This window comes from Sapajus apella, unplaced genomic scaffold, assembly GCF_009761245.1.
Source record: "Sapajus apella isolate SASKATOON/1434 unplaced genomic scaffold, GSC_monkey_1.0 scaffold77, whole genome shotgun sequence".
Lineage (NCBI taxonomy): Eukaryota > Metazoa > Chordata > Mammalia > Primates > Cebidae > Sapajus > Sapajus apella.
Window position 1 is genome coordinate 9,079,279 of NW_022437017.1, and position 25,531 is coordinate 9,104,809.

The following is a 25,531-nucleotide window of genomic DNA, read 5'->3' on the forward strand; positions in this document are numbered from 1 at the left end:
TCAGTTTGTTTCTCCCAGCAGCTGAGGGGAAGAGGGAGCCACTCAGGCCTGTGTTCCAGGGCCTCTCCTGTGGGGAACAGATGCCTGGGAACCGAACCAGCCTGTCTCCGTGCGGGCAGGAGGAATCTGAGGGGCTGGGACCCACCTTCTCCTGGCCCAGCAGCTCCTGCAGGCTGGCCTTGTACTGGGGGGTCTTCGTGTACGCCAGGAACTGCAGGTACTGGATCCTGAAGGACTCTGGGAAGAGAGGCGCAGCACAGGTGAGACGAGGGCAGCCGAGGCTGGGAGGAAGTCGGAGCAGCCGTGAGAAACTAGCACAGGGTCGGGGCAGGCGCTTAGGAGGCAGGAACCTGGCAGAGCCCTGCGGGGCCCACACCACATGCCCCGGACCCCTGCTCCGCCCAATGTCCACTGTGCAGGGCATTGCAGGGCCCTCAGCAACATCCCTAGCCGTCACTCGCCCCAGGCCAACAGCACCATCCAGTCATGACAACCACAGATGTCCCAAGTGTCACCCCGCATCTCCTGAGTGAAACCTCAAACAACCCACGGGCTGCATCTGAGCCTCTCCTGACCCCTGCAGCAGGCAGACCCCCACCCTGGGTGAACCTCAGTGGGGTCCAGCATGGGGGTCATGAGGGCTGCCGCGAGGTCAGAGTCACAACCCATGGTCCTCCCAGGACCGCCCCAAGCCCAAACCCCTCCGCTGGCCCCTTGCGCTCGAGAACTCACCTAGCAGCTTCTGTAGTGCGGGTGGGGTGGGCGCCACCAGCAGCGGGTTGGGGGAGTGCCGCTGCACGCTCGGAGGTAGCTGGTAGAACGGGCTGTGAGGGGACCTGTAGGCATCTGGGGCAGAGCAGTGGGCGGGTGTCAGCATGGGGCAAGTGCCCGGCATGCCTTAGGACGGGGCCGCCCCGACGGCATAGCCACACCAGGGAGGCTCCCGGGACTCCCTGGATACCCAGGGCTCAGGAGGGCGGCGTCCTCTGCACTTGGGGATGGCGGGCGCCGTGGGGTAGGGGTGACTCACCCTGGGGCGAGGAGGCCGCTGTCTGAGACACGGTCTGCGCGTGTAGGAGATCCAGTGCAGTTTGGTTCTTCTTGGGCTTCCGCTCGGGGTTCGCAGTGTTCATCTTCTTGGGGCGCCCACGCTTGCGGCCTGCCATCTTCCTCCCCTTCTTGTTCAGCTTCTTCTTGCGGGCTTTGGAGGGAGACGGCTTCTTCACGGTGGCTGCTCCCGCCTTCTCTTCCTCAGCACCAGAGTCCTGGAGGACCCAAGGGAAGGGCAGGGGTGAGTGCAAAGCCTCCCGCCAATGGGGTCTCCCGGGTCAGGGGCGGCGCCCTCCAGCATCGGTAGCCAGGTGGGGGCTCACCATGGGGGCTTCGGCAGGGCCAGCTGCCTTGCCCTCGGGGCCCTTGGTGGGCGTGGCCGCGTTGCTCTTGCCCTCGCGCTGCTGGCGGCGCCGGGCTGCCTCCTGTTCCTCCTGGAAGGAGTGATTGAGCCCCTGTGAGCCCTGGTGCTGCCCACAGCCCTCCTGAACCCAGGGGCATGCAGGGCTCAGACTCGAGGGGACCACAGGCCCAACTCTGTCTGTCCTCTGCGGCACAAATCAGGAAGCTGAGGCCCAGAGACAGCAGTGGGCTGCTTGGGGCCCCAAAGGCCAGGACGTGACCCGTGGACACAGATGACTGTCTTCACAGCCACTCCCAAGATCACACACACTCGTCAGTAAGAGGCCTGACTGTGGGCCATGGAGAGAAAGAGCCACATCCACGAAATGAGACGAGATGAGCCTCAGGCAGCAGGACCCAGAAGCCGCAGCCCACAGCCTCCCCTGCCCTCTCTCCTCTCGGCGAAAGGCGCCAACGCCCACACGTGGGACGCGGTGACACACAGGAAGAACACAGGGTGCACCAACCACCTTGGGCTGTTCTGCTCTTCAGAGAAGACCTGCACCCCCACTAAGCACAGTGGGAAGGACACAGGACCCCCAAGGGGTACCACGCTCTGAGGTCAGGTTACAGCCCAGCCCCAGCTACAAGTCTAGGTAGTGACAGAGCTGTTTGTGGGTGGGGTTCTCCGCACACTGATCTCATCTGACCCTCCAAAAGGAAAGGACGCTTGGACAAACAGCCTCTCAGCTTTGGTGGCAAATACGCAGGCGAGTCTGAGGCTGCAGAAGCAGCAGTGGGCAGGGCCGTCACTGCAGCTCCCAAGACAGGCTTCCGCACGACTGCAAAACGCGGGGACAGCCTGCCTCGGAAGCGCAGAGCGGTGGTGGCCCAGGAGCTGCACTCGACACCGAGGGGGGACAAGTACAACATGTGGCCCCCCAGGCCTCATGAGAAAGCAGGTCATTCACCCACGCAGTCCTTCAGTGCAACTCACCCCATCACCAAAGCTAACTCAAGCCACCTCCCCCAAAATGGGTATCAACAAGGAAAAGGATGGCCCAGGCCAGACCATCGAAGACAAGGCAAAGCACAGATAGAGACAGAGACTGAATGGGGAGAGAGAAGCAGGGGAAAGGTGGGAGGAGGCCGGGGAGGCCGGGGTGGGGAGAGGATGGGAGGAGGGGCAGGAGGGGGCAGGGCTGCGCCCGTCATGGCTCGGGAACCCACCACGCGGCTCTGACTCTCCCACATTGGAGAAAATACACAAACTTACCCTGAGTTTTGGGTTTTTCAGACTAGAAAAATAGTTTTCAAGCTAAAAAGAAGAAAGAGAAACCTCATTAGAAGAGAGTCCCAATCTCTGCTTGGATTTGCCTGGACACCCAGGTAACATCAGCTCCTCAGAGAGCGGGGGAGGCTGTTCTGGTACTTGGGGACACCAGGCATGCAGCTGGAGCCCCTGGCAGCAAACGCGGATGTGACTGACCCAACTGTGGCCAGACATCACCCTCAATTCACCAGCAGGTGACAGCTGGGGCGGGGCGGCTTTAAGCCTTCAGGACGGACACAGGCCTGGGACGTGGCTTCTGGAAGAGGGTGCACTGACACATCGCATCTGCCTCCCAGGAAGGCGAGGGGCCGAGATGAGCAGGCAGCAGCACTGCCGGGGGTGGGCCGCACGCTGGGCATCGCCCCAGAGCCTCAACCTCCGCTCACCTTGCCTCTCATCCCAGCGCACTCAGGGGGGCAGTGGGAGGGACGGGGTGCATCTGCCTGGGGCGGTCGGCCCGCGGCTGCATCAGCGCTCCCCAGGAAGGCTGTAGTGGAGGCTCCAAGCACCCGACACTGAGGGTCTGGACACACCAGCACCACAGTGAGGAAAACCGCCGAGACCCCAAAAAACAGAAACTCAGTGCCCAACCAAAGGACGGGAAAGAGACCAGGGGAAGCCTCCCAGCGTCGAGGGCTGCACCGCCCACATGGCAGGAGGCTTGGGGAACCCGTGCGAAGGGGCCGTTGGGGAAGCACCGTGAGAGGGAGGCAGGCCCCACGCTGGCCCGGGGCCATGTCAGAGGACACCGGGAAGCACAGGGAGGGAAGAAGCATCCCAGCCCCCGCCCATGGACCCTGGCGTCTCCACCATCTGGACCCTCTTACATCGAAGGAACTGGGAAAGGGATGTGGGACTCCCGTTCACAGGGGCCTCTGGATATAGTGGCCAGGACCCTCATGGCCAGGCATCTCCCATGGCCCCACCCCACCCCACCCCAGGGGCTGGGAGCAGACAAGGGCTCAGCCCGTACCCAGAACACGCCCGGTGCCTGGGAGAACCTGGTGGGTCCTGCAGTGCCAGCAGTGCCGAGAGTCCTTGAGCAGCTGGGCCCGGGCCGGGGGCGGCAGGGGCGGGGCATTCGGGGCTCTGGGGTGAGGGTCTCAGAGGCCCTCATTGTAAATGTGAGCACGATTACAATGCTACTGTTTCTCAAAGGAGAAGAGCTTTGCTTAGACTGCCATTTTACAGACCAAGAAGGCAGGAGGTGTGACGTGGTTGGGGGGAAGTCGAGGGCGGCCCTGCGGCCGGGGCGTGGCCAGATACTCACTATGGTGCGGTCAATAGTGTGCAGGTAGTACGACACCGGCTTCCCCGTCCACGACACTGAGCCCTTGAGGGGCGATAGCTCCACCACACGCATGATGGTGCCGATGTCTGCGGGAGCCACAGACCAAGGTGAGGCCCGAGCCCGCCCGCAGCCCCTCCACGCCCGCCTCACCCACCAAGGGCAAGCCAGGGGACAGAACCCTGAGCTGCACACGTCCTCCCTCTCCTCCCACACTAAGTCAGACCACAGTAGCCCACAGAGGCCGCCTCAACCGCCGGGCCAGGGAGGTGCACCATGGAACAGCACCTGGCCTCTAGCCTCAGAAGAACGGCCGCAGGCCCAGCTGAGTGGAACGGGAAAGGAGGGGAGGAGATCTAGAAGCAACTTAGATAGTGGCTGCACCTGGCCAGCACCCAGCAACACATGCACCTCCCGGGCAGACACTCCTCAAGGACAGGGACCCAACAGAGCACGCCACACATGAGGCTGGCAGGGGGCGCAGGAGGGGCCAGCTACTTCCCCCGAGGGGCCGTCCCTGTCCAAAAGAGTCCCTTAAATCCTTCACTCCTCCCCCTCAAAGCCACAGGCCTCCCCAGGAATGACTGCCCCCAGGACACACAGTGCTGTCTGGGGACATTTGTGGTTGTCATGACCGGGTACTCCCGGCATAAAGTGGGTGGAGGCCACGGACGCCACTCAGCACCCCGCTGTGCCCAGGATGGCCCCACCCCAAAAAAGGATCCAGCCTCAATGTCCACAGGGCCGAGGGGGAGGGACCTGGGAATAAGGCATGTCAGATGCTTAAAATCACCCATGTTAGTAATTAACGGGAGAGTTCCTTACCACTCAAGTTTCTACTGTTTATTCTGAAGTTTAGAGGTGCAAAGGGTTTCGAGGACACGATTCTGCCACCTGAAACACAGACACTGCTTACTGCCACACAGGGGAGAGGAAACGGAAGCGCAGACACCAATCAAGGTGACAGAGAAGGAACGACGCCACAGCACACACACAGACGCACGCACACGCTGGGCTCCGAGTCCCGTCCACCTGCCTACAAGCAAAACTATGGAACAAGCTTAAGCCCATCCTACAAGTAACTTTTTGTTTTTTTAATGGAGATGGAGTCTCTTGGCTCACTGTAATCTTTGCCTCCCGGGTTCAAGCGATTCCCCTGCCTCAGTCTCCCAAGTAGCTGAGAATACAGGCATGCGTCACCACACCCAATTAATTTTGTATTTTCAGTAGAGACAGGTTTATCCATGTTAACCAGGATGGTCTCAGTCTCCTGACCTCGTGATCTTCCTGCCCTTGGCCTCCCAAAGTGCTGGGATTACAGGCGTGAGCCACCACACCTGGCCAATTTTTTGCATTTTTTTAGTAGAGATGGGGTTTCACCATGTTGGCCAAGCTTCTGGAACTCCGGGCCTCAAGTGATCCACCGCGCCTGGTCTCCTACAAATAATGTTTCTTTAAAAAACCTTCTCGGCTGGGCGCGGTGGCTCACGCCTATAATCCCAACACTTTGGGAAGCCAAGGCAGGTAAATCACCTGAGGTCAGGAGTTCGACACCGGCCTTAGCAACATGGTGAGACCCTGTCTCTACTACAAATACAAAAAAGTTAGCCGGGCGTGGTAGCGCACACCTGAAATCCCAGCTACTCAGGAGGGTAGACGGGGGAATCTCTTAAACCCAGGAGGCGGATGCTGCAGTCAGCTGGATCGCGCCACTGCACTCCAGCCTGAACAACAGAACAAGACTCCACCACAAAAAAAAATGTTCAAGTCCTCACAAAAGCCCCAGCAGCCTGGACCCTGAGTCAGCATCTCCCCGGGTGGAGTGGGCTCTGCACAGGAGCCTCCTGAAGCAGGAGCGACTCGGCCTGGCTGGAGACTCGGCTGCGGAAGTGCCTGGGCAGCCACTGCTACGAGATGTGGCCAGAAAAGGCGCTCTCGCCGTCCAGTGTGATTCCCGGGATCTCCTGTTAATGAGGAAGGCAAGGCCAGATGACACGTGTGCAGCAGTTTCTTCAAAATCCACTGCGCTGCTAGGCACAGGGGCTCACGCCTGTAAACCCAGCACTATGGGAGGCCACAGCAGACAGACTGGCCAGGAAGTTCCAGACCAGCCTGGGCAACACAGACAGACCCCATGTCTACAAAAAATTAAAATAAAAAATTAGCTGGGCATGGTGGTGCACGTCTGTGATCCCAGCTACTTGGGAGGCTGAGGCAGAAGGATCACTTGAGCCCAGAGGTCAAGGCTGAGGGAGCTATGATCACACCACTGCACTCCAGCCTGGGTCAAGGATAGAGACCACATCTCAAAAAAAACCCAACAAAAACAAAAAACTAAGGTCTGAGAGGCAGGAAGAAGGGCAAACGCCCAAAACGTACAGAAACAGGAACAGAACCCAACTGTGGATGTAAACTGTCGCCAGCCATGCAGAAGCATTCCTTCCAATACCTCTGACCCGAGGGATTTGGACTGTCCTGTCAGCGACAGGTGCAGACAGGTCGGAAGGAAGCCCGCAGCCTCCCTCTGCAAAGCTGCTGTGGGGAGCCAGGGCCACTGTGGACAGTCGCTCTGGGGCTAGCTGGTGTGTGCTGCAGGGAGAACCTCGTGCTAATGCTCTTAGGAGCCAAACTCTGCCGTGTTGAAAGAAACAGTCTCTGTTTCTATACATACAAAGAAAAGAATACGACATTTGAGTTGGAAACGTCAAAACGGATCCACGTGCACAGGCGCACACAGAGCCCTGTCCCAGCTCCACAGCTCTGCTCTCCTGGACGCCGAGCCAGCTGAGGCCTGGCTTTCCAGGTGCCACTCCCTTCAGGAGGAGCAGGAAGGGCGGTTCCGGGGCCAGGCTGCGCACACAGGTTATGCCAGTATCCCTACGACAGGACCTCAGACATGAGCAGGGCCACAACTAATGGCTGCAGAGCCAGGCTGACAGGTGCTCACGGGCACGTGTAGGGTAATCAGAGCCCCTAGGGGGAGGGTCCGGACAGGAGACACCACCGCAGTACCCTGACCCAGCCACCGCGGCTGAGCGTGCGGAGAAAGCTGGCGAGATACAGCCAGAAGATGCATTCTAGGGCAGCGGGGACGGGGACCACGGAGGAGGTGACAGGAACTGAGGCAGCCCAGGCTGCCTTCCTGCATGGGGCCACAGGGTTCAAGGAGGCTGGAGTGCTCCTGAGGTGTGGGAGCGACTGGGCGGGGAAGCATGATGTCCTCGTGGAACCCTAAGATAATTCGGAAACACCATCGCCACACGCGCACACACACAGATATGTAAATAAACTCGCAAGGCACAGACGCACACAGAGACACGCAGGCCTGCATGCACACACAGACACATAAGCAGACCCATATGCAGACACGGAGGCACAGGGGCGCGCACACGCCGGCATGCACACTGACACGGAGGCATGCACACAGGCACAAACATGCAGACGCAGGCACGCGCAGACACGCAGGCACACGGGCGCACACACAGACACAGACACAGGCACGCAAGCACCCCCCCAAAGCCCATGGCTGTGGGGCTGTGCTGAAGGCAGCCGCAGACCCTCTGGGTTTTGTTTGGAAGACCTGAGGTGCCCACCTCATTCTCCCCTAGCCTCTGGAGGTCTCCCTGGAGTGGAGGGCTGGGAAGCAGTAGAGAGAGAGGGGGGCACCCCCAGAGCGCCCGTCTCTGAGCCCAGCGGTGGCTGTGGAAGCCACGTCTGCCGGTACAAGATGAGGTGGCGCTTGCTGCAGGGCTTGGCAAAGAGCCTGGGTGGGAGGCAGCACAACCTCCTCAAGAAGTCCCCAAGCCTGCCCTGAGTCCTGCTGGAGGGCTGGCGGGGCTGGGGGGCAACGGCATGCTCAGTCTCCATGTTCAGGGGAAGGGGCAGTCCACACGCTGTGGTCTGGGTCCCACCCTGGCCTGCAAGACTGGAATCCAGGCAGCAGGTTCAGTTAGCTGCTCCTGAAACGACGCCAGGGCCTGAGGTCCAGAACACAGTGTCAAGGGCTCTGCACGGGCCTGGCGACCTTTCTCCAGAGGGAAAAAATAAAACATCTGAGAGCCCCACTCCTGCTCAGTATGGATGCCGAGCACCATGTGCTTGCGTCAAGAATAAAGGGGACTCTTGCCCCTCGATGGCCAGCTGGCCATAAGTGAGTTGCAGGCTCAACTCGAGAAGCTTCCAGTGCTGGGCGCGGTGGCTCATGCCTGTAATCCCAGCACTTTGGGAGGCCGAGGCAGGTGGATCACCTGAGGTCAGGAGTTTGAGGCTAGCCTGGCCAACATGGTGAAACCCCATCTCTACAAAAAATACAAAAATTAGCCAGGTGTGGTGGTGAGCACCTGTAATCCCAGCTGCTCGGGAGGCTGAGGCATGAGAATTGCTTGAACCCAGGAGGTGGAGGTTACGGTGAGCCGAGATTATACCACCGCACTCCAGCCTGGGGGATACAGTGAGACTCCGTCTCAAAAAAAAGAAGATAAAATAAAAACAAAAATTAGCTGGACGTGGCGGTGCACACCTGTAGTCCCAGCTACTTGGGAGGCTGAGGCAGGAGAAACACTTGAACCCGGGAGGCAGAGGCTGCAGTGAACCAAGATTACACCACTGCACTCCAGCCTGGGTGACAGAGCAAGACTATGTCAATAAAAAAAGAAAAAAAAAGAATGAAGAAGGACCACCTGGCTCCTGGGGGACTAAGGACCCCAAGTCTGAGCTGCCTTCTGCAGGACACCCTGCAGGGACCCCCAGGCCACCCTTCCTCAACCATGTCACAACAACACGGACCGACGAGGAGGGCGCCTTACCTTCCTTCATGTTTGCAAACCGCTCCTTCAGCTGGTGATCCACCTCAGGACCAAAGGCAAAGTTATTCACAAATATAACACTGCAAAACAATACTCCAGTTCAGTGCCATGAAAGCTCGGCTCACGGCGCAGCCAGCAGCTGCTGCTGCCAGCGCCAGGCCCTGCCCACACCCACCCGCCACCTCCAGGGCCGAGCCCACGCAGCCAAGACCACGCAGTTGAGCCCGCACGAACTAGCCCACAAGGCTAGCCCACACGGCCGAGCCCACACGACGGAGCTCATGGTGTAGGTTTCAGGTACCAGGAAAAGGCAAATTTGGCCTCTTTTGAATGGAGCTGAAATCAGAGGGGGCAGCTTCGTGGCCAAGTCACTTGTTTTGAATCTTGGTGGTTTTGGAGTCCAGCGGTTGGGGAAGGTTCACAGCAGCCCACATGGGGTGGGAAGAGCAGCTGTGACGAACCCACAGGCTGAGGGAAGAAGGCAGTGGCCAGGAACAGAGGCCCAGCAGCAGCTACAGTGAGCGCAAAGCAGAGGCTCCCGCTCAGCTGCTAGAGAGACTGCGGACAGTGGGCCCCAGGTGAGGCGTCCTTGCAGCGTTTCAGATGCCCTGGCAAGGACGGGGGAACAACGGCTCCCTTCCAGGCCCGGTATTGCTTTCCCAGGCCACTGTCCCCAAATGAGGGTCATGGGGCCGCCTGTATCCCCACTCAGGACTGCACTTAGGAAGGCTAGAAGTGAAGCTGACTGTGCTCGAGCGGCCAAGGCAGGTGAGAGGCATGAGCCAGAAACACCTGGGGAACCTGGCGTTCAGAGAACGACGCTCCACGAGGCCACCTCCAAAGCCACCGCCATCTCGGGTCAGACACAGGCAAAGGCAAACAGACCGAGGCAAGATAGATCCTGTTACCAGTGGGCAGCCTGGGGTAGGAGCCCCTCCGGATCAAGGCCTGCACACTTTGCCTGGAGCCAGAGCGGGCTGAGCCCAGGGCCGGGGCTGCCTGACAAGGCAGTGAGTGGCAGCTCCTGGAGAGGAACTGTGAGAGCCTGGGCTGAGACCAGATGTCAACGGGATGCCAGGAAATCTCTCGGCTTCTTCAGACTTTCTCACAAGACAGCAATCATGGCCTGACTGCTGCGGATCACCCTGCGCTCCCACCACAGCCCCACGGGAGGGGGACACCACAGGGTCAGCACGGCTCCCTCCAGAGGGAGGGCACAGTGCCCCAACCCAAAGCAAGTTCACACAAGGGCAAACCCAGGAAACTTTTGGGAAAAGAAACTCCTATTTTCTTTTTCTTGTCTTGTTTTTTTTTTTTTTTTTTTAATTTTTTTGGAGACAGTTTCACTCTTGTTGCCCAGGCTGGAGTGCAATGTGTAATGGCGATATCTTGGCTCACCGCAACCTCCACCTCCCAGGTTCACGCAATTCTCCTGCCTCAGCCTCCTGAGTAGCTGGGATTACAGGATGTGCCACCATGCCCGGCTCATTTTGTATTTTTAGTAGAGACGGGGTTTCTCCATGTTGGTCGGGCTGCCCTCAAACTCCCAACCTCAGGTGATCCGCCCACCTCAGCCTCCCAAAGTGCTGGGATTACAGGCGTGAGCCCCCGCACCTGGCTTTTTTTGTTTTTTTGAGACGGAGTCTGACTCTGTTGCCAGGCTGTAGTGCAGTGGCGCTTTCTGGGCTCACTGCAACCTGCGCCTCTTGGGTTCAAACGATTCTCCCTCAGCCTTCCGAGTAGCTGGAGTTAAAGGCACGTACCCTACGCCCAGCTAATTTTTGTATTTGTAGTAGAGACAGGGAGTTTCACAACGTGTTAATCAGAATGGCCTCGATCTCTGACCTCATGATCCGTCCGCCTCGGCCTCCCAAAGTGCTGGGATCACAGGCGTGAGCCACCGCGTCTGGCCAAGAAACCCTCATTTTCTACTTATACCCAAAACCCTATCCATGGGGGACACTCAACCACAAGCCACAAGCACACTCGGGAGGAAGGGGGACACAGGGAAGACGGGAGAAGTGAGGGAGTGGGGAGGACAAGAGCGGCAGGGAGGGTGGTGGGACTGGGGGAGCAGGGCCTGGCCAGCTGCTGACCCCACCTCCCCAGCATCCCCCACAAGCTCGTTGGACCTCTAGGGTCCCTGGTGGATGCAGTGGGGCGCCATGGCCATACACAGGCTGCCTGGTGGAAAGCACAGTGGCCCAGCTCACTCCCACAGAGCCAGCTACCACCAGCTACCAGGACAAACTGGTGGCAGTGGGAACAGACCTGGACAGTGCCCTGAGCTCCCGGGCCCAGGTGTGAGGGAGCAGAGGGGCAAGCCTGGGCTGGGCAGCGATGGCTTGGGATCAGGAGGGGCCGCTCCCTCAAGCAGCACTCATTGCGCTGTGTGGGTGACAGCTACTTCAGGATGGATGGACAGAGAGACAGGAAGACCCCCAGACCATGCCTGAATGAGGAGGAAGCCCAGGACCCAGGTGAGAGGGGCCCACAGTGTCCCCAAGTCAAGGGGACAGGCAGCGGGAGCAGGCTCATGCCGACAGGGGCTGATGGGGCTCTGAGGGCCGCACCCGCCAGGCACGTCTGCTTTCCAGGTCCGCAGGGACTCAGCGTTGAGGGAAAGGTGCCCCTCCTGTCCCTGCCGACTTCTTTTCTGCCACAATCAGCACAGGAGCGAGGGCCCGTCCCTGGTCCCCAGTGCCAATGGCCCCCGGCCGCCCGTGAGCACACCCCACATGCCCTGTACGCCCCGTGCCGGCCATACCTCGTGTTGGCAATTCGCTCCCTCCACTCTTCCGAGAGGAAATCGCCTCTCTCCAACTGGAAGAGAAGACAGGCGTGAGCGTGGACTCCCATCTCCTGGACACCCCCAGCCCGCCCCGCCCCTGTGAACAAAGAGAAATGGCATGAGCCCAGCTCCGCTCGCAGGGAGGGGCAGGAGACCCGGTGCTGCCGGCGCAGCCCTGGGAGCTGCAGGCAGAAGGGCAGGTGAGAGGGACGTGCAGCGGACAGGCAGGACCTCCCGAGAAGCAGGGACAGGTCCCGTGCTCCAGCATCTACTCAGGGAGGCCAGGCCTGGCAAAGGTGACCACGGCCACACCAACACACAACTACAGGCCACACACTGCAGGCTCCTCCAAATCAGAGGCTGCAGTCACTCCCAGGACCGGAGGCGGCCAGCAGGGCGCCCTGAGGCAGGGCCTGCAGTCCCCACCAGGCTGGGTTCCAGGGAGGGCCTGAGGGAGTCTGGGGGTGCTGGGGGCACCCTCCGCAGCAGGCAGCAACATGGCCAGGCCGGAAAAGCCCAATGCCGAGCTCTGTTCCTCCTCACCAAGCACAGGAAACATGCGCATAGAGAAGCTGGGCCACCTGTCCCCGTGGGCATCTGCCCTGAGCACCACTGACGGCCCAGTAAGAGCAGCGCTGTCCCCACAGCTCCACGCCATGCTCACAGCAAGGCCGGCAGGAGCCCGACACCAGCCTACCTCCAGACCTCAAGACCAAGCACCATCCACGAGAAAACAGCTCTTATCACCCTGGCTGTCCAAAGCAGTAGCATCTGGACAACCAAGACCCCTCCTCTGAAATCCTTCCAAGACACTACCACCTCCATTCCCAGGTAACACCCCCAGGAGAGACAAAAACACGTCCGTGCCAAAGCCCGGACACAAATCCTGCAAAAGCCAACACCACTTGCCATAGCCAGAAGGCAGAAGCAGCCAACTGTCCATCAGCAGCTGAAAGACCAACACAGCAACGCACGGCCGTCCACACACAGGGACAGGACCCAGCCAGAAGCAGGGGCCAGGCACCAACCAGGCCACAGCACAGATGCACCGTGAGGACAGTGTGTGATCCCATTTCTGTGAAATGTCCAGGACAGGCCCACCCAGAGACAGGAAGGGGATTCCTGCTGGGGACTGGAGAAGCTGGGGGTGAGGGCACCTCAGTCAGGTGAATCCAAGGGCTGAGGGAGGGCGAGGGACACTCCTTTTCATACCGCAGCCACAGGCCTGGTGCCCCACCCAGAGTCTGTCTCAGGATGGGGAGGGAGTCCCTGAGCAGAGAAGGTCCCACAAGCAAGCCACTGGTGGCCCACCCATCCAGGCCCAGAGAGAGAAGGACACCCCCCAGGCTGGGAGGACAGGGCCACCCGTCCACTCAGACCCAGATCCAGAGGACAGGGCTGCCTGCCCCAGCCAGGAGCAGCTGCACGTCCTCCACTCTCCAGGGCCGGGGAAGCCCCTGGAAGGAGAGGACAGGGTGGCAGGAGCACAGGCTGACCCTCCTGAGCCGCCCTCCACGCCCGTCTCCTCCCTCTCCACATCTGACAGACTGACCCTCTCAACATCCCTCATTCCCCGTGGACCAGACACCCAGGGCATAATTCAAATTCCAAATCCTTAGCAGCACCAAGCAGATCCAGGCCCACATCGCAGGCCTGGGACCAGAAACCTGCCCTGGGACCCCCACGCTCAATGACTAGTGGCTCTGGGGCCAGAGGTGCTCCTGCAAGCACCGTGGCTCACGGGCAGGCCCTGCTTCCGTCTGAAGTCTGCAATCCCCATAGGAAGTGGGGAGCTGGGTCTCTGGGAGCCCTCCTGTGACAGTGCTTCAGGTAGCAGGACCTGGAGCCTGCCAAGCAGAGCACGGCCAAGCCGCTCCAAGGGTTTCTTCCAACATCGGAGTGAAGTGCCCACCAGAAAGGCACAAAGCGGTCAGGCAGAGCCTCTCTGACCCACCCTCCGCAGCAGGACAGATGCCAGAGGCAGAGGCCGGCGCTGACACCTGCCTTCCCCACTGCCAGGTTCTGACGAGTGCTGCCCAAGCCACGAGGAATGCCATCCTTTCCCCCAAATCATGCTCCTGGCAGACCTCAGGAGCCGCTGGCATGACCACGCACACTAAACATGCATGGAATCCTGACCACAAAAGCAGCTGCACACCAGGAGCACCTGCGCCACACGAGACATGCGCCTCAGCCATGTCGGGGACCCAGGCCCCAGCGGGTGGGGTGCTGACCCCAACGATGACAAGATGAGGCAGGAGGGGGAGCAGTGCCGGGGTGGCCCCACCACCTCACACCTATCCTCTCCTGAGCAAGGCACAGCCCAGCCAGACCTCGCAGAGGAAGGCACCGCGGGCCCTCCTGGCTGTCACAGGGAACCAGGGCGAGGGCTTTCATCCTCTGTGCCGGGATCCGACCAGAGTGCAGGTGGACACTGGGCCCAGGGCACCACACAGCTTCCGCAGAGGGCAGGGGACTCCGGAACAAACGCCACGAGAAAGGAAGGAGAGCTGGGCCCACAGCCCTGAGGGTGCAATTCCCAATCAAAGCAAAGAACAGTGGAACAGAAGCCGAGGGAGCGCCACCTGGAGGCCACCAGCCAGGCGTGGCCGCGAGGGAACACTGCAGACCAAGGCTCCGGCCCCCGCAGAAAACCCCTCAGCGGAGCATCAGCCAGCGGAGTCCCGCCTCGGACACACAGGATCGCAGGCCCATCGAAGGGGATGTATTCCGGGGGTGAGGGAGGCCAGGCCAACACTTGAAACCCATCACAACGACCGGGTGAGGAATGGAAAGCACGGCATCGAGCCGACACCAGAAACAGCACCAAACCAACACACGCCGCAAACTCAGGGCCGAGGGCTCGTCACCCACCTGACGAAGACTGTCCACACAAGCCCGCTGCTACCACGGCGCTCCGCGGCCAGGGGCTCAGCTGCCCACCAGGAGCAGGGCGGGGAAGGGTAACCGTCTTGCCCCCACAACTCACATTGCCTGGGAAATGCCAGCCAGCACGAGGGAACGGGAAAGGGGGAGGAAATGGACATGGGCTGCAAAAGAAAAGGCAAAGTGGCCCAGGCTTGCAGACGACTCAGCCGTCAACGCAGAAAACCCCTAGGAATCGACAAGAACTCCAGGACCCACGTCACAGCAAGGCTGTGGATAAAGCGTCAGCGACCTCCCAGGTGCTGGCCAGAACCTGGGGCAGCAGGAACTCTTGTTCACTGCTGGGGGTGATGCAGCTAGTGTGGACACACTGAGAGGCAGTCTGGCGGTTTTTTCCACACGATCCAGCAATCGTGCTGCTTGCTCTCTGCCCATAGGAGTGCAGCTCTTACGTCCACACAGAAACCGACCCACGGATCTGTACGGCGGTGGTGTTCATAACCGCCAAATCGTGGAAGTAGCCGAGATGTCCTCAGCAAGTAAGCGGGTGAATTAACTGTGGCACACCCAGAATATGGAATACTATTCAGCAATAAAAAGAAATGGGGTGTCAAGCCCCAAAAACACATAGGGGCAGCCGGACACGCTCACACCTGTCATCCCAGCACTTTAGGAAGCCAAGGTAGGAGGAGCGCTTGAATCCAGGAGTTTGAGGCCAACCTGGCCAACACAGTGAGACTCCATTGGTTTTTTTTTTTTTTTTTTTTTTGGGTGAGATGGAGTCTGGCTCTATCGCCCAAGGCGGAGAGCTGTGGCATGATCTCGGCTCACTGTAGCCTCCGCTCCCCAGGTTCAAATGATTCTTCTGCCTCAGCCTCCCACGTAGCTGGGACTACAGACGTGCACCACCATGCCTAGCCAGTTTTTGTATTTTTAGTAGAGACAAGTTTTCATCATGGTAGCAAAGCTGGTCTTGAGTTCTTGACCTCAGTGATCCACCTGACCTCAGCCTCCTGAAGGGCTGGGATTACAGGCATGACCCAATTTTTTTTTTAATTAGCCAGGAGTGGTGGTTAATGGCTGCAGTCCCAGCTACTCAGGAGAATGAAGTGGGAGGATTGCTTGAGCTCAGGAGTTCACAGCTGCAATGAACTATGATCACACCACTGCACTCCAGCCTGGAGGACGGGGGAGCCCTGCCTCTGAAAAACAAAGTTTCCAGCCACCAACTCCCTCCCTGAAGAGGCAAACAGGGACGCTGCCTGACCCCGGTGTCCCTGCCACCAGAGCCCGTGTCAGCCTCGCAGGGAAAACGGACACGCCTAGAACACGCATCCGTTTCCCCACCCAGGTGGATCTGCTCCGACCACCACAGCCAGGAAACCCGGGGCAGGACCAGCCAGCAAAGGCTCCTGATCCCGGTCAGGGACACCAGGGATAGGGCCCCAGTGCCCTGACTCTGGCCTTCACTTGTGCTGGGGGATAGTGTGGAGGGGTCTGAGCTGGGTGCCGGGGCACACACTAGGCAGGACGCATACCCACTCGCTCCCTCAATCCCTCCTTCTCCCCTGTGAGGTGGTGGCAATGGCAGCAATGCCAAGGCCTCACAGCAATCTGAGGGAGGCCCAGCAGACAGGCCCACAGAGGGTGCCTCAGCAGGGAGCTCCCAACAGACAGACGGGTGCACAGCCCCAGTCACGCCTCCACCCACCCGGCAGAGAGGCAGACACTGGGCGGCCCTGCCTGGCAGGGCTGGAACCGTATGCCGCCCGTGTCCATCAGGCGCCCTCTGAACTGAGAGAACCGGCTGACAACAACAGGACCCCTGGGGAGTCTGAGCCTGCTTCTGCAAACCTACAGATTCCACCCGGGAACTGTGTTGTCAGGGCCACCTGGGATCAGGCCTTGCCACGTTCCACCGTGAGCTGCTCTGTGGGCAGTTTAACCCCTGCGCCATCGTCCTCCCAGGGTGGTGACTGGGTGCCTGCCCTGCCCAGCACTCCTTCCACCTTCTCAGGGAGGCCTCTCAGGATTCGAGGAGCTGCAGACTCTGGGGCCGCCCTGTGCTCCAGGGGCTCTAGGTCTAGAGCAGGAAGCATCCTCCTTCCCGCAGCCCCCAGACTCCGAGCTGCCGCCAATCCACACCACAGGAGCAGCTGCACCAGCACCAAGCCACAGCGCAAGAGGGCACAGCAGGGATGGAATCTGCTGGTCTGGGGCGTTGCTGGGAGGCTGGGCGCTGTCAGCCCACACCACAGGTGAGTGCCTGAGCAACTGGGACCAGGAGGGAGAGAACACAGGTGGAAGAAGGAGCCAGTTCTGCAAGCACGGCCCCTGTGTGGAAAGGTCCAGGGCGGAGCCTGGGGTCTAAGGACTCAGCATGGGCTGGGAAGAGGTCTGAGGATGACACAAGAGCGGCAGCTGCTCCTGAAGCTCTGGCCCAGTAATCACCCCCCTGGGTTAGGGAAACCAACCTTCCTGCTCTCTAAAGAGCATCCCCTTCCCACTGCCACTCAGCCAGCCATAGAACAAGGAGCACATGCCCCACAGGCACCGGCCACGTGTGGGCACCATCCGCAGGGTCCATGGGAGAAATCCCACAGAGACCAGCCACGGGCAGGCACCATCCACAGGATCCACAAGAGGAATCTCACAGGGACCGGCCACATGCAGGTGCCATCCACAGGATCCTCAGGAGGAACAGCTTCCTCGGCAAGGGCATTGTGACAGGGCAGAGAGAACACTGCCCACCCCAAGGTCGCAGGCTTGTCATGAAGAACATGGCACTGAGGACCAGGAACCCGTCCAAACAAGGCTGTCCTCAGTGAGGCATGACACCCCAAGGACGCTGCAGCTGGCCTACAACCTGGCCGGCCACACAGGCCTCTGCTCCAGAGCCCCAAGACCGTTTCCTGCACCACCTCTGTGCACCGCAGGCTGCCAAGGGACAGGGGCCATGTCCCACACGACAGGAAGCATGGCGCCAATAGAGGTGCCCACTGCCAGCTCAGAGACCATGCCCAGGCAGCCCTACGACAACCAGAGAGGACTGCACAAGGGGCACCACGTGCCAACAGCCACGTGCCAACAGCGGCCAGAAAGGAGGGGCTGAAAGGGGGCGGGGTGGGGCGGGGCCAGTGATGGGAGGGGGCGGAGCGATGGCACTCACTGTGTATTCTGCATGCTTTTTTCCATACCATTTCATCCACTTCCTGAACTCGCGGTCCATGGTCTGGAAGGAAAGAAACCAAACACCCGTTACAAACTCTCAGGGCAGCGGGGCCTTAACAGGTCCGCCCACGCCGGCGCCCAAACCACCCCAGGCACTTCTCGGCGGACTGTGCCACAAGGTGGAGCCGAGCGCCTCCTGCCTCACTGGTGGCACGCAGCGTGAAACAGGCTCGGAGACACCCCCATGGCGCTAGGGCAGGCCTGGAGGGCCAGCCTGGGATGGGCCTTGAGGGTGCCCGGGCACTGCACTCTCAGGCACACCCTGCAGGCAGCCAAGACATCCCGGGCCTGGAAAGAATGCCACCCAGACTCGAGGTCCCACAGCAGTGGGGTGCAGGCACCCAGGGCGTCACCTTCTCTGAGAGTCCCCTGCCTCCAACACACCCCGGCCTGCAGCCCCGCTCACCTCCGCATACTTGGCCGGGATGTCTGCTTTCTCGACGCCATAGTGATGTTTGCAGTTGGTGGCGGCGGCGACCTGGAGCACAACCTGGCCCACACCTGTGATCAGAGAGATCCATCAGACACCACACACGCTCAGGCATCATCTGGGAGGTCATGCCAGCTCAGGGACACAGGCCACAAAATTACGGCCACGGAGACCCACAGGGGAGGCCACGAGTCTCCTCACATATGCGATGCTCTGAGGTCACTTAGGATACGTCACAAAGACCAGGCCCCAAGCGGAGCCCCCGCAAGTGGACAGCCATCATGACATATCATCCACGAACATGAGCTGGTGGCCCCCAGAGCCAGATTCCATTTTGAGTCTAAGGGCCCCATGTGGGGTTCACTGTTCAGACAGGCAGGGCTGCCTGAGATGCGGCAGGTCTGGAAAGGCTCCTGTCCACCCCAAATCATCCCTGGAGCACCACCACAGAGACACACAGCAACATGGCTGATAAAACCTGACGGCGCCCAGGAAGGCTCCTGAGCGGGATCTGAGGCTCGACGTGGGGTGGGAAAGGCAGTGAGGAGCCCCCTGCAGCCAGGACAGGCTCCCCGCCACTGCGGTTTCACAGCATCAGTGCACAACGCAGTAGTACCCGGCTCTGAGGGTGGAGGAGGGAACTGGGGCTGTAAATGCGCCAGCAACAGTAGGGCAGTGGCAGCTGCACACACCGGGGGCATCAAGACCCCTCCTCCCCTGCTAAGCAGCTCTGCACTCCAGAGACTGGGCATGAACCATGGCACGACCACAGTGGCCACAGACCGCCACCGCCACACCAGCAGGAAGGGAGGTATAGACGGGCACCACACCAGCGGGGAGGGTGGCACAGGCACACCAGCGGGGAGGGAGGCACACGGCGAAGGCTGGAGCTGTGCCAACAAGTGCTAGGACATCGTCTAAAACACAGGAGGCTTTTTAATTTTATTTTGGTTTTTTTTGAAACGGGGTCTGGCTCTGTTGCCCAGGCTGAACTGCAGTGCTGCGATCCTGGCTCACTGCAGCCTCCACCTCTTGGGCTCAAGCAATCCTCCCACCTGAGCTCCCAAACAGCTGCGACCACAGGCCGGCACCACCATACCCAGTCATTTTTTGTTCTTTGTAGTTGAGATGGGGTCTCACTATGTCACCAAGACTGGTTATGACCCAGACTCAAGCAGCCCTCCGACTTCACCCTCCCAAAGCACTGGGATTACACACAGGAGCTACCCGGCACGGTCTCAGCTCACTGCAACCTCTGCCTAGCAGGTTCAAGCGATTCTCATGCCTCAGCCTCCCCACAGCAGTATATGCGCTCACCACTACACCCAGCTAATTTTTTTCTTTTTAGTAGAGACTAGGTTTCACCATATTGGCCACGCTGGTCTCAAATTCTTGACCTCAGGTGAGGAGGTCACCCACCTCAGCCTTCCAAAGTGCTGGGATTACAAGTGTGAGCCACTGCACCCAACCGATACGTGTTATTTTTATTGCAGTTTTTTTTTAACTTGAAAATAAAAAATAAAAAAAAAAGGCCGGGCATGGTGGCTCATGCCTGTAATCCAAGCACTTTGGAGGCCAAGGCGGGCAGAATCACCTGGGGTCAGGAGTTCAAGACCAGCCTGACCAACATGGTGAAACCTCTTTATAATAAATAAATAGTAAGGCCAGGCGCGGTGGCTCACGCCTGTAATCCCAGCACTTTGGGAGGCCCAGGCGGGCGGATCACGAAGTCAAGAGATCGAGACCATCCTGGTCAACATGGTGAAACCCCGTCTCTACTAAAACTACAAAAAATTAGCTGGGCATGGTGGCGCGTGCCTGTAATCCCAGCTACTCAGGAAGCTGAGGCAGGAGAATTGCCTGAACCCAGGAGGCGGAGGTTGCGGTGAGCCAAGATCGCGCCATTGCACTCCAGCCTGGGTAACAAGAGCAAAACTCCGTCTCAAAAATAAATAAATAAATAAATAAATAAATAGACCAGGCGCAGTGGCTCACGCCTGTAATCCCAGCACTTTGGGAGGCCAAGGAGGACAGATCATGTGGTCAAGAGATCGAGACCATCCTGGCCAACGTGATGAAACCCCTTCTCTATTAAAAATATAAAAATGAGCTGGGCGTGGTGGGGCGCACCTGTAGTCCTTGCTACTCGGGAGGCTGAGGCAGGAGAATCGCTTGAACCAGAGAGTCAGAGGTTGCAGTGAGCTGAGATCACGCCACTGCATTCCAGCCTGGTGACAGAACAAGACTGTCAGATAAACAGACAGAGACGGGAGTCCTGCCATGCTGACCAGGCAGGTCTTGAGCTCCTGGCCTCAAGCAATCCTTCCATCTCAGCCTTCTAAGTGCTAAGATTACTGGCAGGAGCCATCACGTCTGGTCTATGAAAAGTCCTCTTGGTGCCTGCCCTCAGGGCCCCCCTCCCCTACATCAGAGCCAGGACTGCTGGAAGCGGGGCTCACACACCTACAGGCACAGGTTTACATGTCCACTGAGGTTCAAGGGGCCCAGAGATAGCCTAGACACTGCGGAGAAGGGGCCTCCACCGTCTGACCCTTGACAGCTGGTGACCCAGTCAGCCCTGCGGCCTGGATAGGATTGTCCTATCAGAAATTAATCAGGCTAGCCAGGTATGGTGGCTCACGCCTGTAATCCCAACACTTTGGGAGGCTGGTGGGGGCGGATCACAAGATCGGGAGATCGAGACCATCCTGGCTAACACAGTGAAACCTCCATCTCTACTGACAAAAAAGACTAGCCAGGCGAGGTGGTATGCGCCTGTAGTCCCAGCTACTCGGGAGGCTGAGGCAGGAGAATCGCTTGAACTCAGGTGGCGGAGGTTGCAGTGAGCCGAGATCGAGCCATTGCACTCCAGCCTGGGTGACAAAGTGAGACTCCGTCTCAGAAAGAAAGAAGAGAAAGAAAAGAAAGAAATCGGGCTACCGTGGCTACTCATGTGCTGACCGTTCACCTGTGCCTCGTTCAGGCCACACGGGTGCTGAAGACAGAGCCATGAACCCACACCTGGGGCCCTGCCTCAAGGAGCCCCACTGTGCTGCGAGAGAGGACACCTCACAAGCAGAGCCTGTCAGAGCCTGAGCGCAGGGAGAGGCTGAAACAACGCCAGTGGCTGGGAGGTGGTCTGTGGGGACTTGACGAGACCACCCTGAGCCCCAACCTGGGAGGGGCAGGACATGGCCCAGACACAGAGGTACCGAGGAAGGCTGGGGATGCAGGGAAGGCACAAGGCCCTCCAGGAGCCCCAGGGACCTGGGGTTTTCCTCTGCATGGACCTTTCCAGCTGCTGTGGAGGGAGCAGATGTGCCCAGGGAGGGGCCGCTGCCAGCTGCAGGCAGCCAGCATGGGTGGGGGACCGCACTGGGGCCCAGGCTAAAGAGCACAGCTCCTGGGAGTGAGCGTAGAGGGTGCACAGGTCCTGCTCCCCTGCTGGCGGGGAGCAGGGGAAAAGCAGTCTCCAGGCACCTGGAAGGAGGGGGACAGTCTGAGAACTGCTGGGTTCCTGCGATTTCTCCCCTCTGGGTGGAGACCCAGGCTCCGGGAAGGTCAGGGCCAAGAAAAGGAACGGACCTGCAGCGGGGCAGAGGAGTGGGGAAGGAAGCGCCGCAGACGCCAGCATCGCCAGGCCCTGCTAAACTCTTCTCCACGCAGGCACGGGGCAGGCACAGGGCGTGTGGGCTAAGCACGTGGCGGGCGGCACTCACCGCTCCCCAGGTCCACAAACAGGTCGTCGTCGGTCATCTTGATCTCGTCGATCATCTGGGCCACCAGGTCGAAGGAGGTCTCCCCGTACACCTCGGGGGAGAAGGGCTCGTAGTTGTTGAGCTTCTCGGGGTCGGTCACCGAGTGGTTGTAGACCTGCTGCAGGATGTGGCGCAGGAGCCCGGTGGACGGCCGCGTGTTCAGCTTCATGGGCTGCGTGGTGCCCTTCCACTGCGGACGCAGGGTGGCCGGCCACGCCACGTGAACTGTCTGGCCACAGGCCACCCCAGCCCCTCTGCCCGAGCCCCGGGCCCTTTCCCAGTGGAAGCAGCCTCGCCAGCCCCACTCAGGAGGGCCCAGTGAGGCCACGCTGTCCCCACCAGGGCCTCCCTCCACGGCGAGACCTTCAAGAGCTTCCTGCCCTCCCACACCAGGGACCACAGAGCTTTCTAGAACATGGGAAGCGGCACACTTCCCGTTACACCCTAGCTGGTGTGTCTGCCATCCTTTGTGAGGAAAGCTTCACAAGACATGGCAGGACTGGGGAGCCCCAGGGTGCAGCCCAGGCCGCATCCAACCTGAGGAAGGTGAGCAGCACGGGGGAGGTCCGAGGGGAAGGCCGCATTCACACGGCCCAGGGAGGATAGGGACTCCGCCTCTGCTGGGGCCCTCGGGGACCACCCAGGGGTGCAGAGGCATGTGCGGACATCACAGCCTCGGGGCCCTGCCTCAGCACACAAACCATAGACGGCTCTGCGATGCCACATGGCTACAGCGCGCAGCTGGCCCAGCCCACGGGCACACAGCCCGGCCTCAGCAGCACCCCACTCGCCCACAGGCCACAGGCCCCCACGTTCCAATGCCCGAGGGCTCTAAGGGGGAGCCCTGTGCCCCTAGGAGATGACGCCAGGGGTCTGGAGGGGTCTGGGAGCCGGGCACTGCTGACTCCCCGGGGCAGGACGAGCCCCTTACCAGCTGGTGGATGCTGTCGATGGCACGGTTGTACTTGTCACAGAGCCTCTGCATGCTCTCAAAGCTGAAAAAAGCAAGGGAAGGGCCTGGTCATACGGGCCAGAACCAGCTGCATGCACAGAGGGGCTGGTACGTGGACAGGGCAGGCTCTGAGGTGTGGTCCCCTCCCAACAGCCAGCTGGCCCAGACTCCTCCAGCAGAAGCCTGGCTTTCCGTCCCGATGACCCGATGCAGGGGCACAGGCAAGGGGACCCCCAGAGTCCGGTGCAAGGAAGCACTGGACCCCGAGGCGGCTGCACCCGCCCAGGTGCCCACACAAAGCCCAGGTCCAGGTGAGCTGGAGGCATGAGGAGAGGAAGAGGGCTCAAGGGGGACCAAGGCCAGCCCCCCCAGAGTGGGAACCCCTGGGTCTGGCCTTACAGGGTCTTCCTTCCCCTGGCTGGGAAGAGCCACCAGCAATAGAGGCAGAGGAACGGCCGCAGTCCTGGGGACCAGGAGGCCTCTGCCTGGGCAGGTGCAGGAGGAGGGAGCACTAAAGGTCGGTGCCCCCCCCACCCCACCTGCACTGCTCTGTGTGTATGTCCCTCTGAAGCCCCAACTCTTTCACGTATCAGCAGTGGGTCACATCAGACACGGCATGGCAGGGATGACAGTGACACTCAGCCCCCGCCCCCACCGGCAACAGCTCTGCCCGGAGCCCTAGGACGAAGGGCCAGCCTTCACTACCCAAGTGCGTGTGCCCAACATCCCTCTAGGGCAGAGCCCATCCGGCAGCAGGGAGTACCCAATGTCCGTGGTGCACGTGAGCCATAGGAAACGTGGGCCACGCTGCCCAGCCAGGCCTGGGCTCGGGGGACTTCTAGGCCGGGGGCAGGCCAGCTGCAGGATCTGCCCAGCCCAGTTTGTCCGCTCTGGACCTGGTTACTTGCTCATCTTCCCAGGCTGTCAGGCCCATCGGCAAAACGCGGGCAACAGCGTCCATTCCACCTCCTCACAAGGCGCCAGAGCAGACCGAGAGATAGGAGGAGGAGGGTGGCCTGTCCCGGGAACACTGTCAAACACGGTGGCTCTCATCAGGGACCCCAGGAATGCGGCGAGGCAAGCAACAGATGGGGGCAGGGACTGCTCGGCACCCTGCAATGTCCAGGATGGTCCTCCCAGAGAACGACCTGGCCCCCTTGTCCACGTCCCCAGCGCCCGGGGGGTCTGCAGCTGTGGGACGGCAGAGGGCTGGGGGCTCTTTCCTCCACCTCCTCCCGCCCCAGCCCCAGCCCCATGCTCTTCCTGCCCCATCCTGGCTGCCCTGAATTAACCTGGGCACTGCATATGTCCAAGGTTCATACATTGCCTTCCTCCCAGGAAAACCCGAGCACCACAGGCTGAGTTCGTGCTTTCCCTAAGCAGCAGCTCAGAGGATAAAGCAAGAGAACTTAAGAGCAGCAAACGCCAAGAACAAGACCCTGCGACAGCCCCAGGGAGCACAGCCACATGGGACCCGGATCACGTGGAGCATGAAGGACAGAGGGTGGAGGCAGCCCAGGTAGAGCGATGGGTCAGTAGTCAGCGCGGACCTGGGTCTGTGAGCAGCATCTGGCCGGGGCCTGCCTCCCGCCACGGGAAGGAGAAAGACGAAGTGGCAGAGCCAGCCCACTGCCTCCCGCCCTCCCCACGGCCCCAGGAGAAGTGCTGGCCGCCAACTTCCACACTCACCTTCAGCTGACAACCAGACCCCTCCCAAAACACCTCTGGAGGCTCCCTGGAAGAGACACCTCCTGGCAGGAGGTGCAAATGCAGGTGCAGGAGGAACCGGGGCTGCCCTTGGCCTGATGCCCTAATGGCTCGGTCCCTCAGGTGCCCCTGCCAGCATCTCAGGGGCATGGAGAGAGAATGAGGACCACCCACCGCCCAGCCGGTCCCGGATATCTTTTTAGCCTTGTGAAGGGGAAGGACACCACATACCCACGTGCTGGGGCGCCGTGAGCACGGCGTCGGACACACTCGCTGCTCAGAGCCAAGGCACAGGCCGGCCACACACAAGTGAGGCATGGCACAGCCGCCCCTGGGTTACCACCAAAGGGGTAAGCCTGGACACTACCCACCCAAGGGGTCTCCAGTTCCTGACAGAGCTCCTGATTCCCGGAAACTTCTAGGTGACAGGAGCATCTTCTGTTCTAAGGAGGCAACTGCGGGGCCCCTGGGTGGGGTAAATCTGCGGTAGGAAGCTTAGAAAGGGAACTGGAGATGGAGGCAGCCATCAACCAGGCCTCCGAGAAGCTCGCACGAAACCCAGGAAAGGATGCGGAGCACTTCCGGGCTGGTGCATCCCACCTCCACGGACATCAGCAAGGCCTCAGAGAAGCCTCCAAGAAAACCCAAAAATACAGGATGCAGAGCGCTTCCAGGCTGGTGCATCCCGCCTCCACGGAGGCAGCTCTGTGTGGCCCTGCAGACCCCCTCTGTGCACCCTGCCGCGTTCATCTGCATGCTGCATCACACCTTATACTAACTACACCAGGAAGAGCCCAGCACGCCATCACGCCTGATGAGGGGTCACGGGAGGTCCCGACGTGCAGGGCAAGTGGCGTAACGTCCACAGCAGCAGGTCGGCACGGAGGACCTGTGCCAGCAGCTGGGCCCCAAGTGAGCACAACGCGCTTCTCCGCTTGTGGGACAGCAGGGTGCTGAG

General features: G+C 60.3%; 1 protein-coding gene across 7 annotated transcripts in view; it reads right to left on the reverse strand.

Moving 5' to 3' along the window:
- DOT1L (DOT1 like histone lysine methyltransferase) overlaps positions 1–25,531 on the reverse strand; it is a 78,334-nt gene that overhangs the window by 30,115 nt on the left and 22,688 nt on the right. For 6 of the 7 annotated variants that reach the window (XR_004260961.1, XM_032252350.1, XM_032252348.1 and 3 more), the window contains 13 exons: positions 22,846–22,909; positions 21,876–22,104; positions 18,133–18,227; positions 17,665–17,727; positions 11,586–11,641; positions 8,819–8,898; positions 4,839–4,907; positions 3,996–4,102; positions 2,669–2,710; positions 1,374–1,484; positions 1,031–1,265; positions 733–846; positions 146–237 (listed from right to left, as the gene is read on the reverse strand). Coding sequence is in view for 6 of the 7 variants with exons in the window: in XM_032252350.1 (XP_032108241.1) it covers positions 146–237; positions 733–846; positions 1,031–1,265; positions 1,374–1,484; positions 2,669–2,710; positions 3,996–4,102; positions 4,839–4,907; positions 8,819–8,898; positions 11,586–11,641; positions 17,665–17,727; positions 18,133–18,227; positions 21,876–22,104; positions 22,846–22,909 (1,357 nt within the window). In the remaining variant the exon portion in view is untranslated. The remainder of the gene's footprint in view (positions 1–145; positions 238–732; positions 847–1,030; positions 1,266–1,373; positions 1,485–2,668; positions 2,711–3,995; positions 4,103–4,838; positions 4,908–8,818; positions 8,899–11,585; positions 11,642–17,664; positions 17,728–18,132; positions 18,228–21,875; positions 22,105–22,845; positions 22,910–25,531) is intronic. The other variant, XM_032252351.1, reaches the window with a different exon arrangement.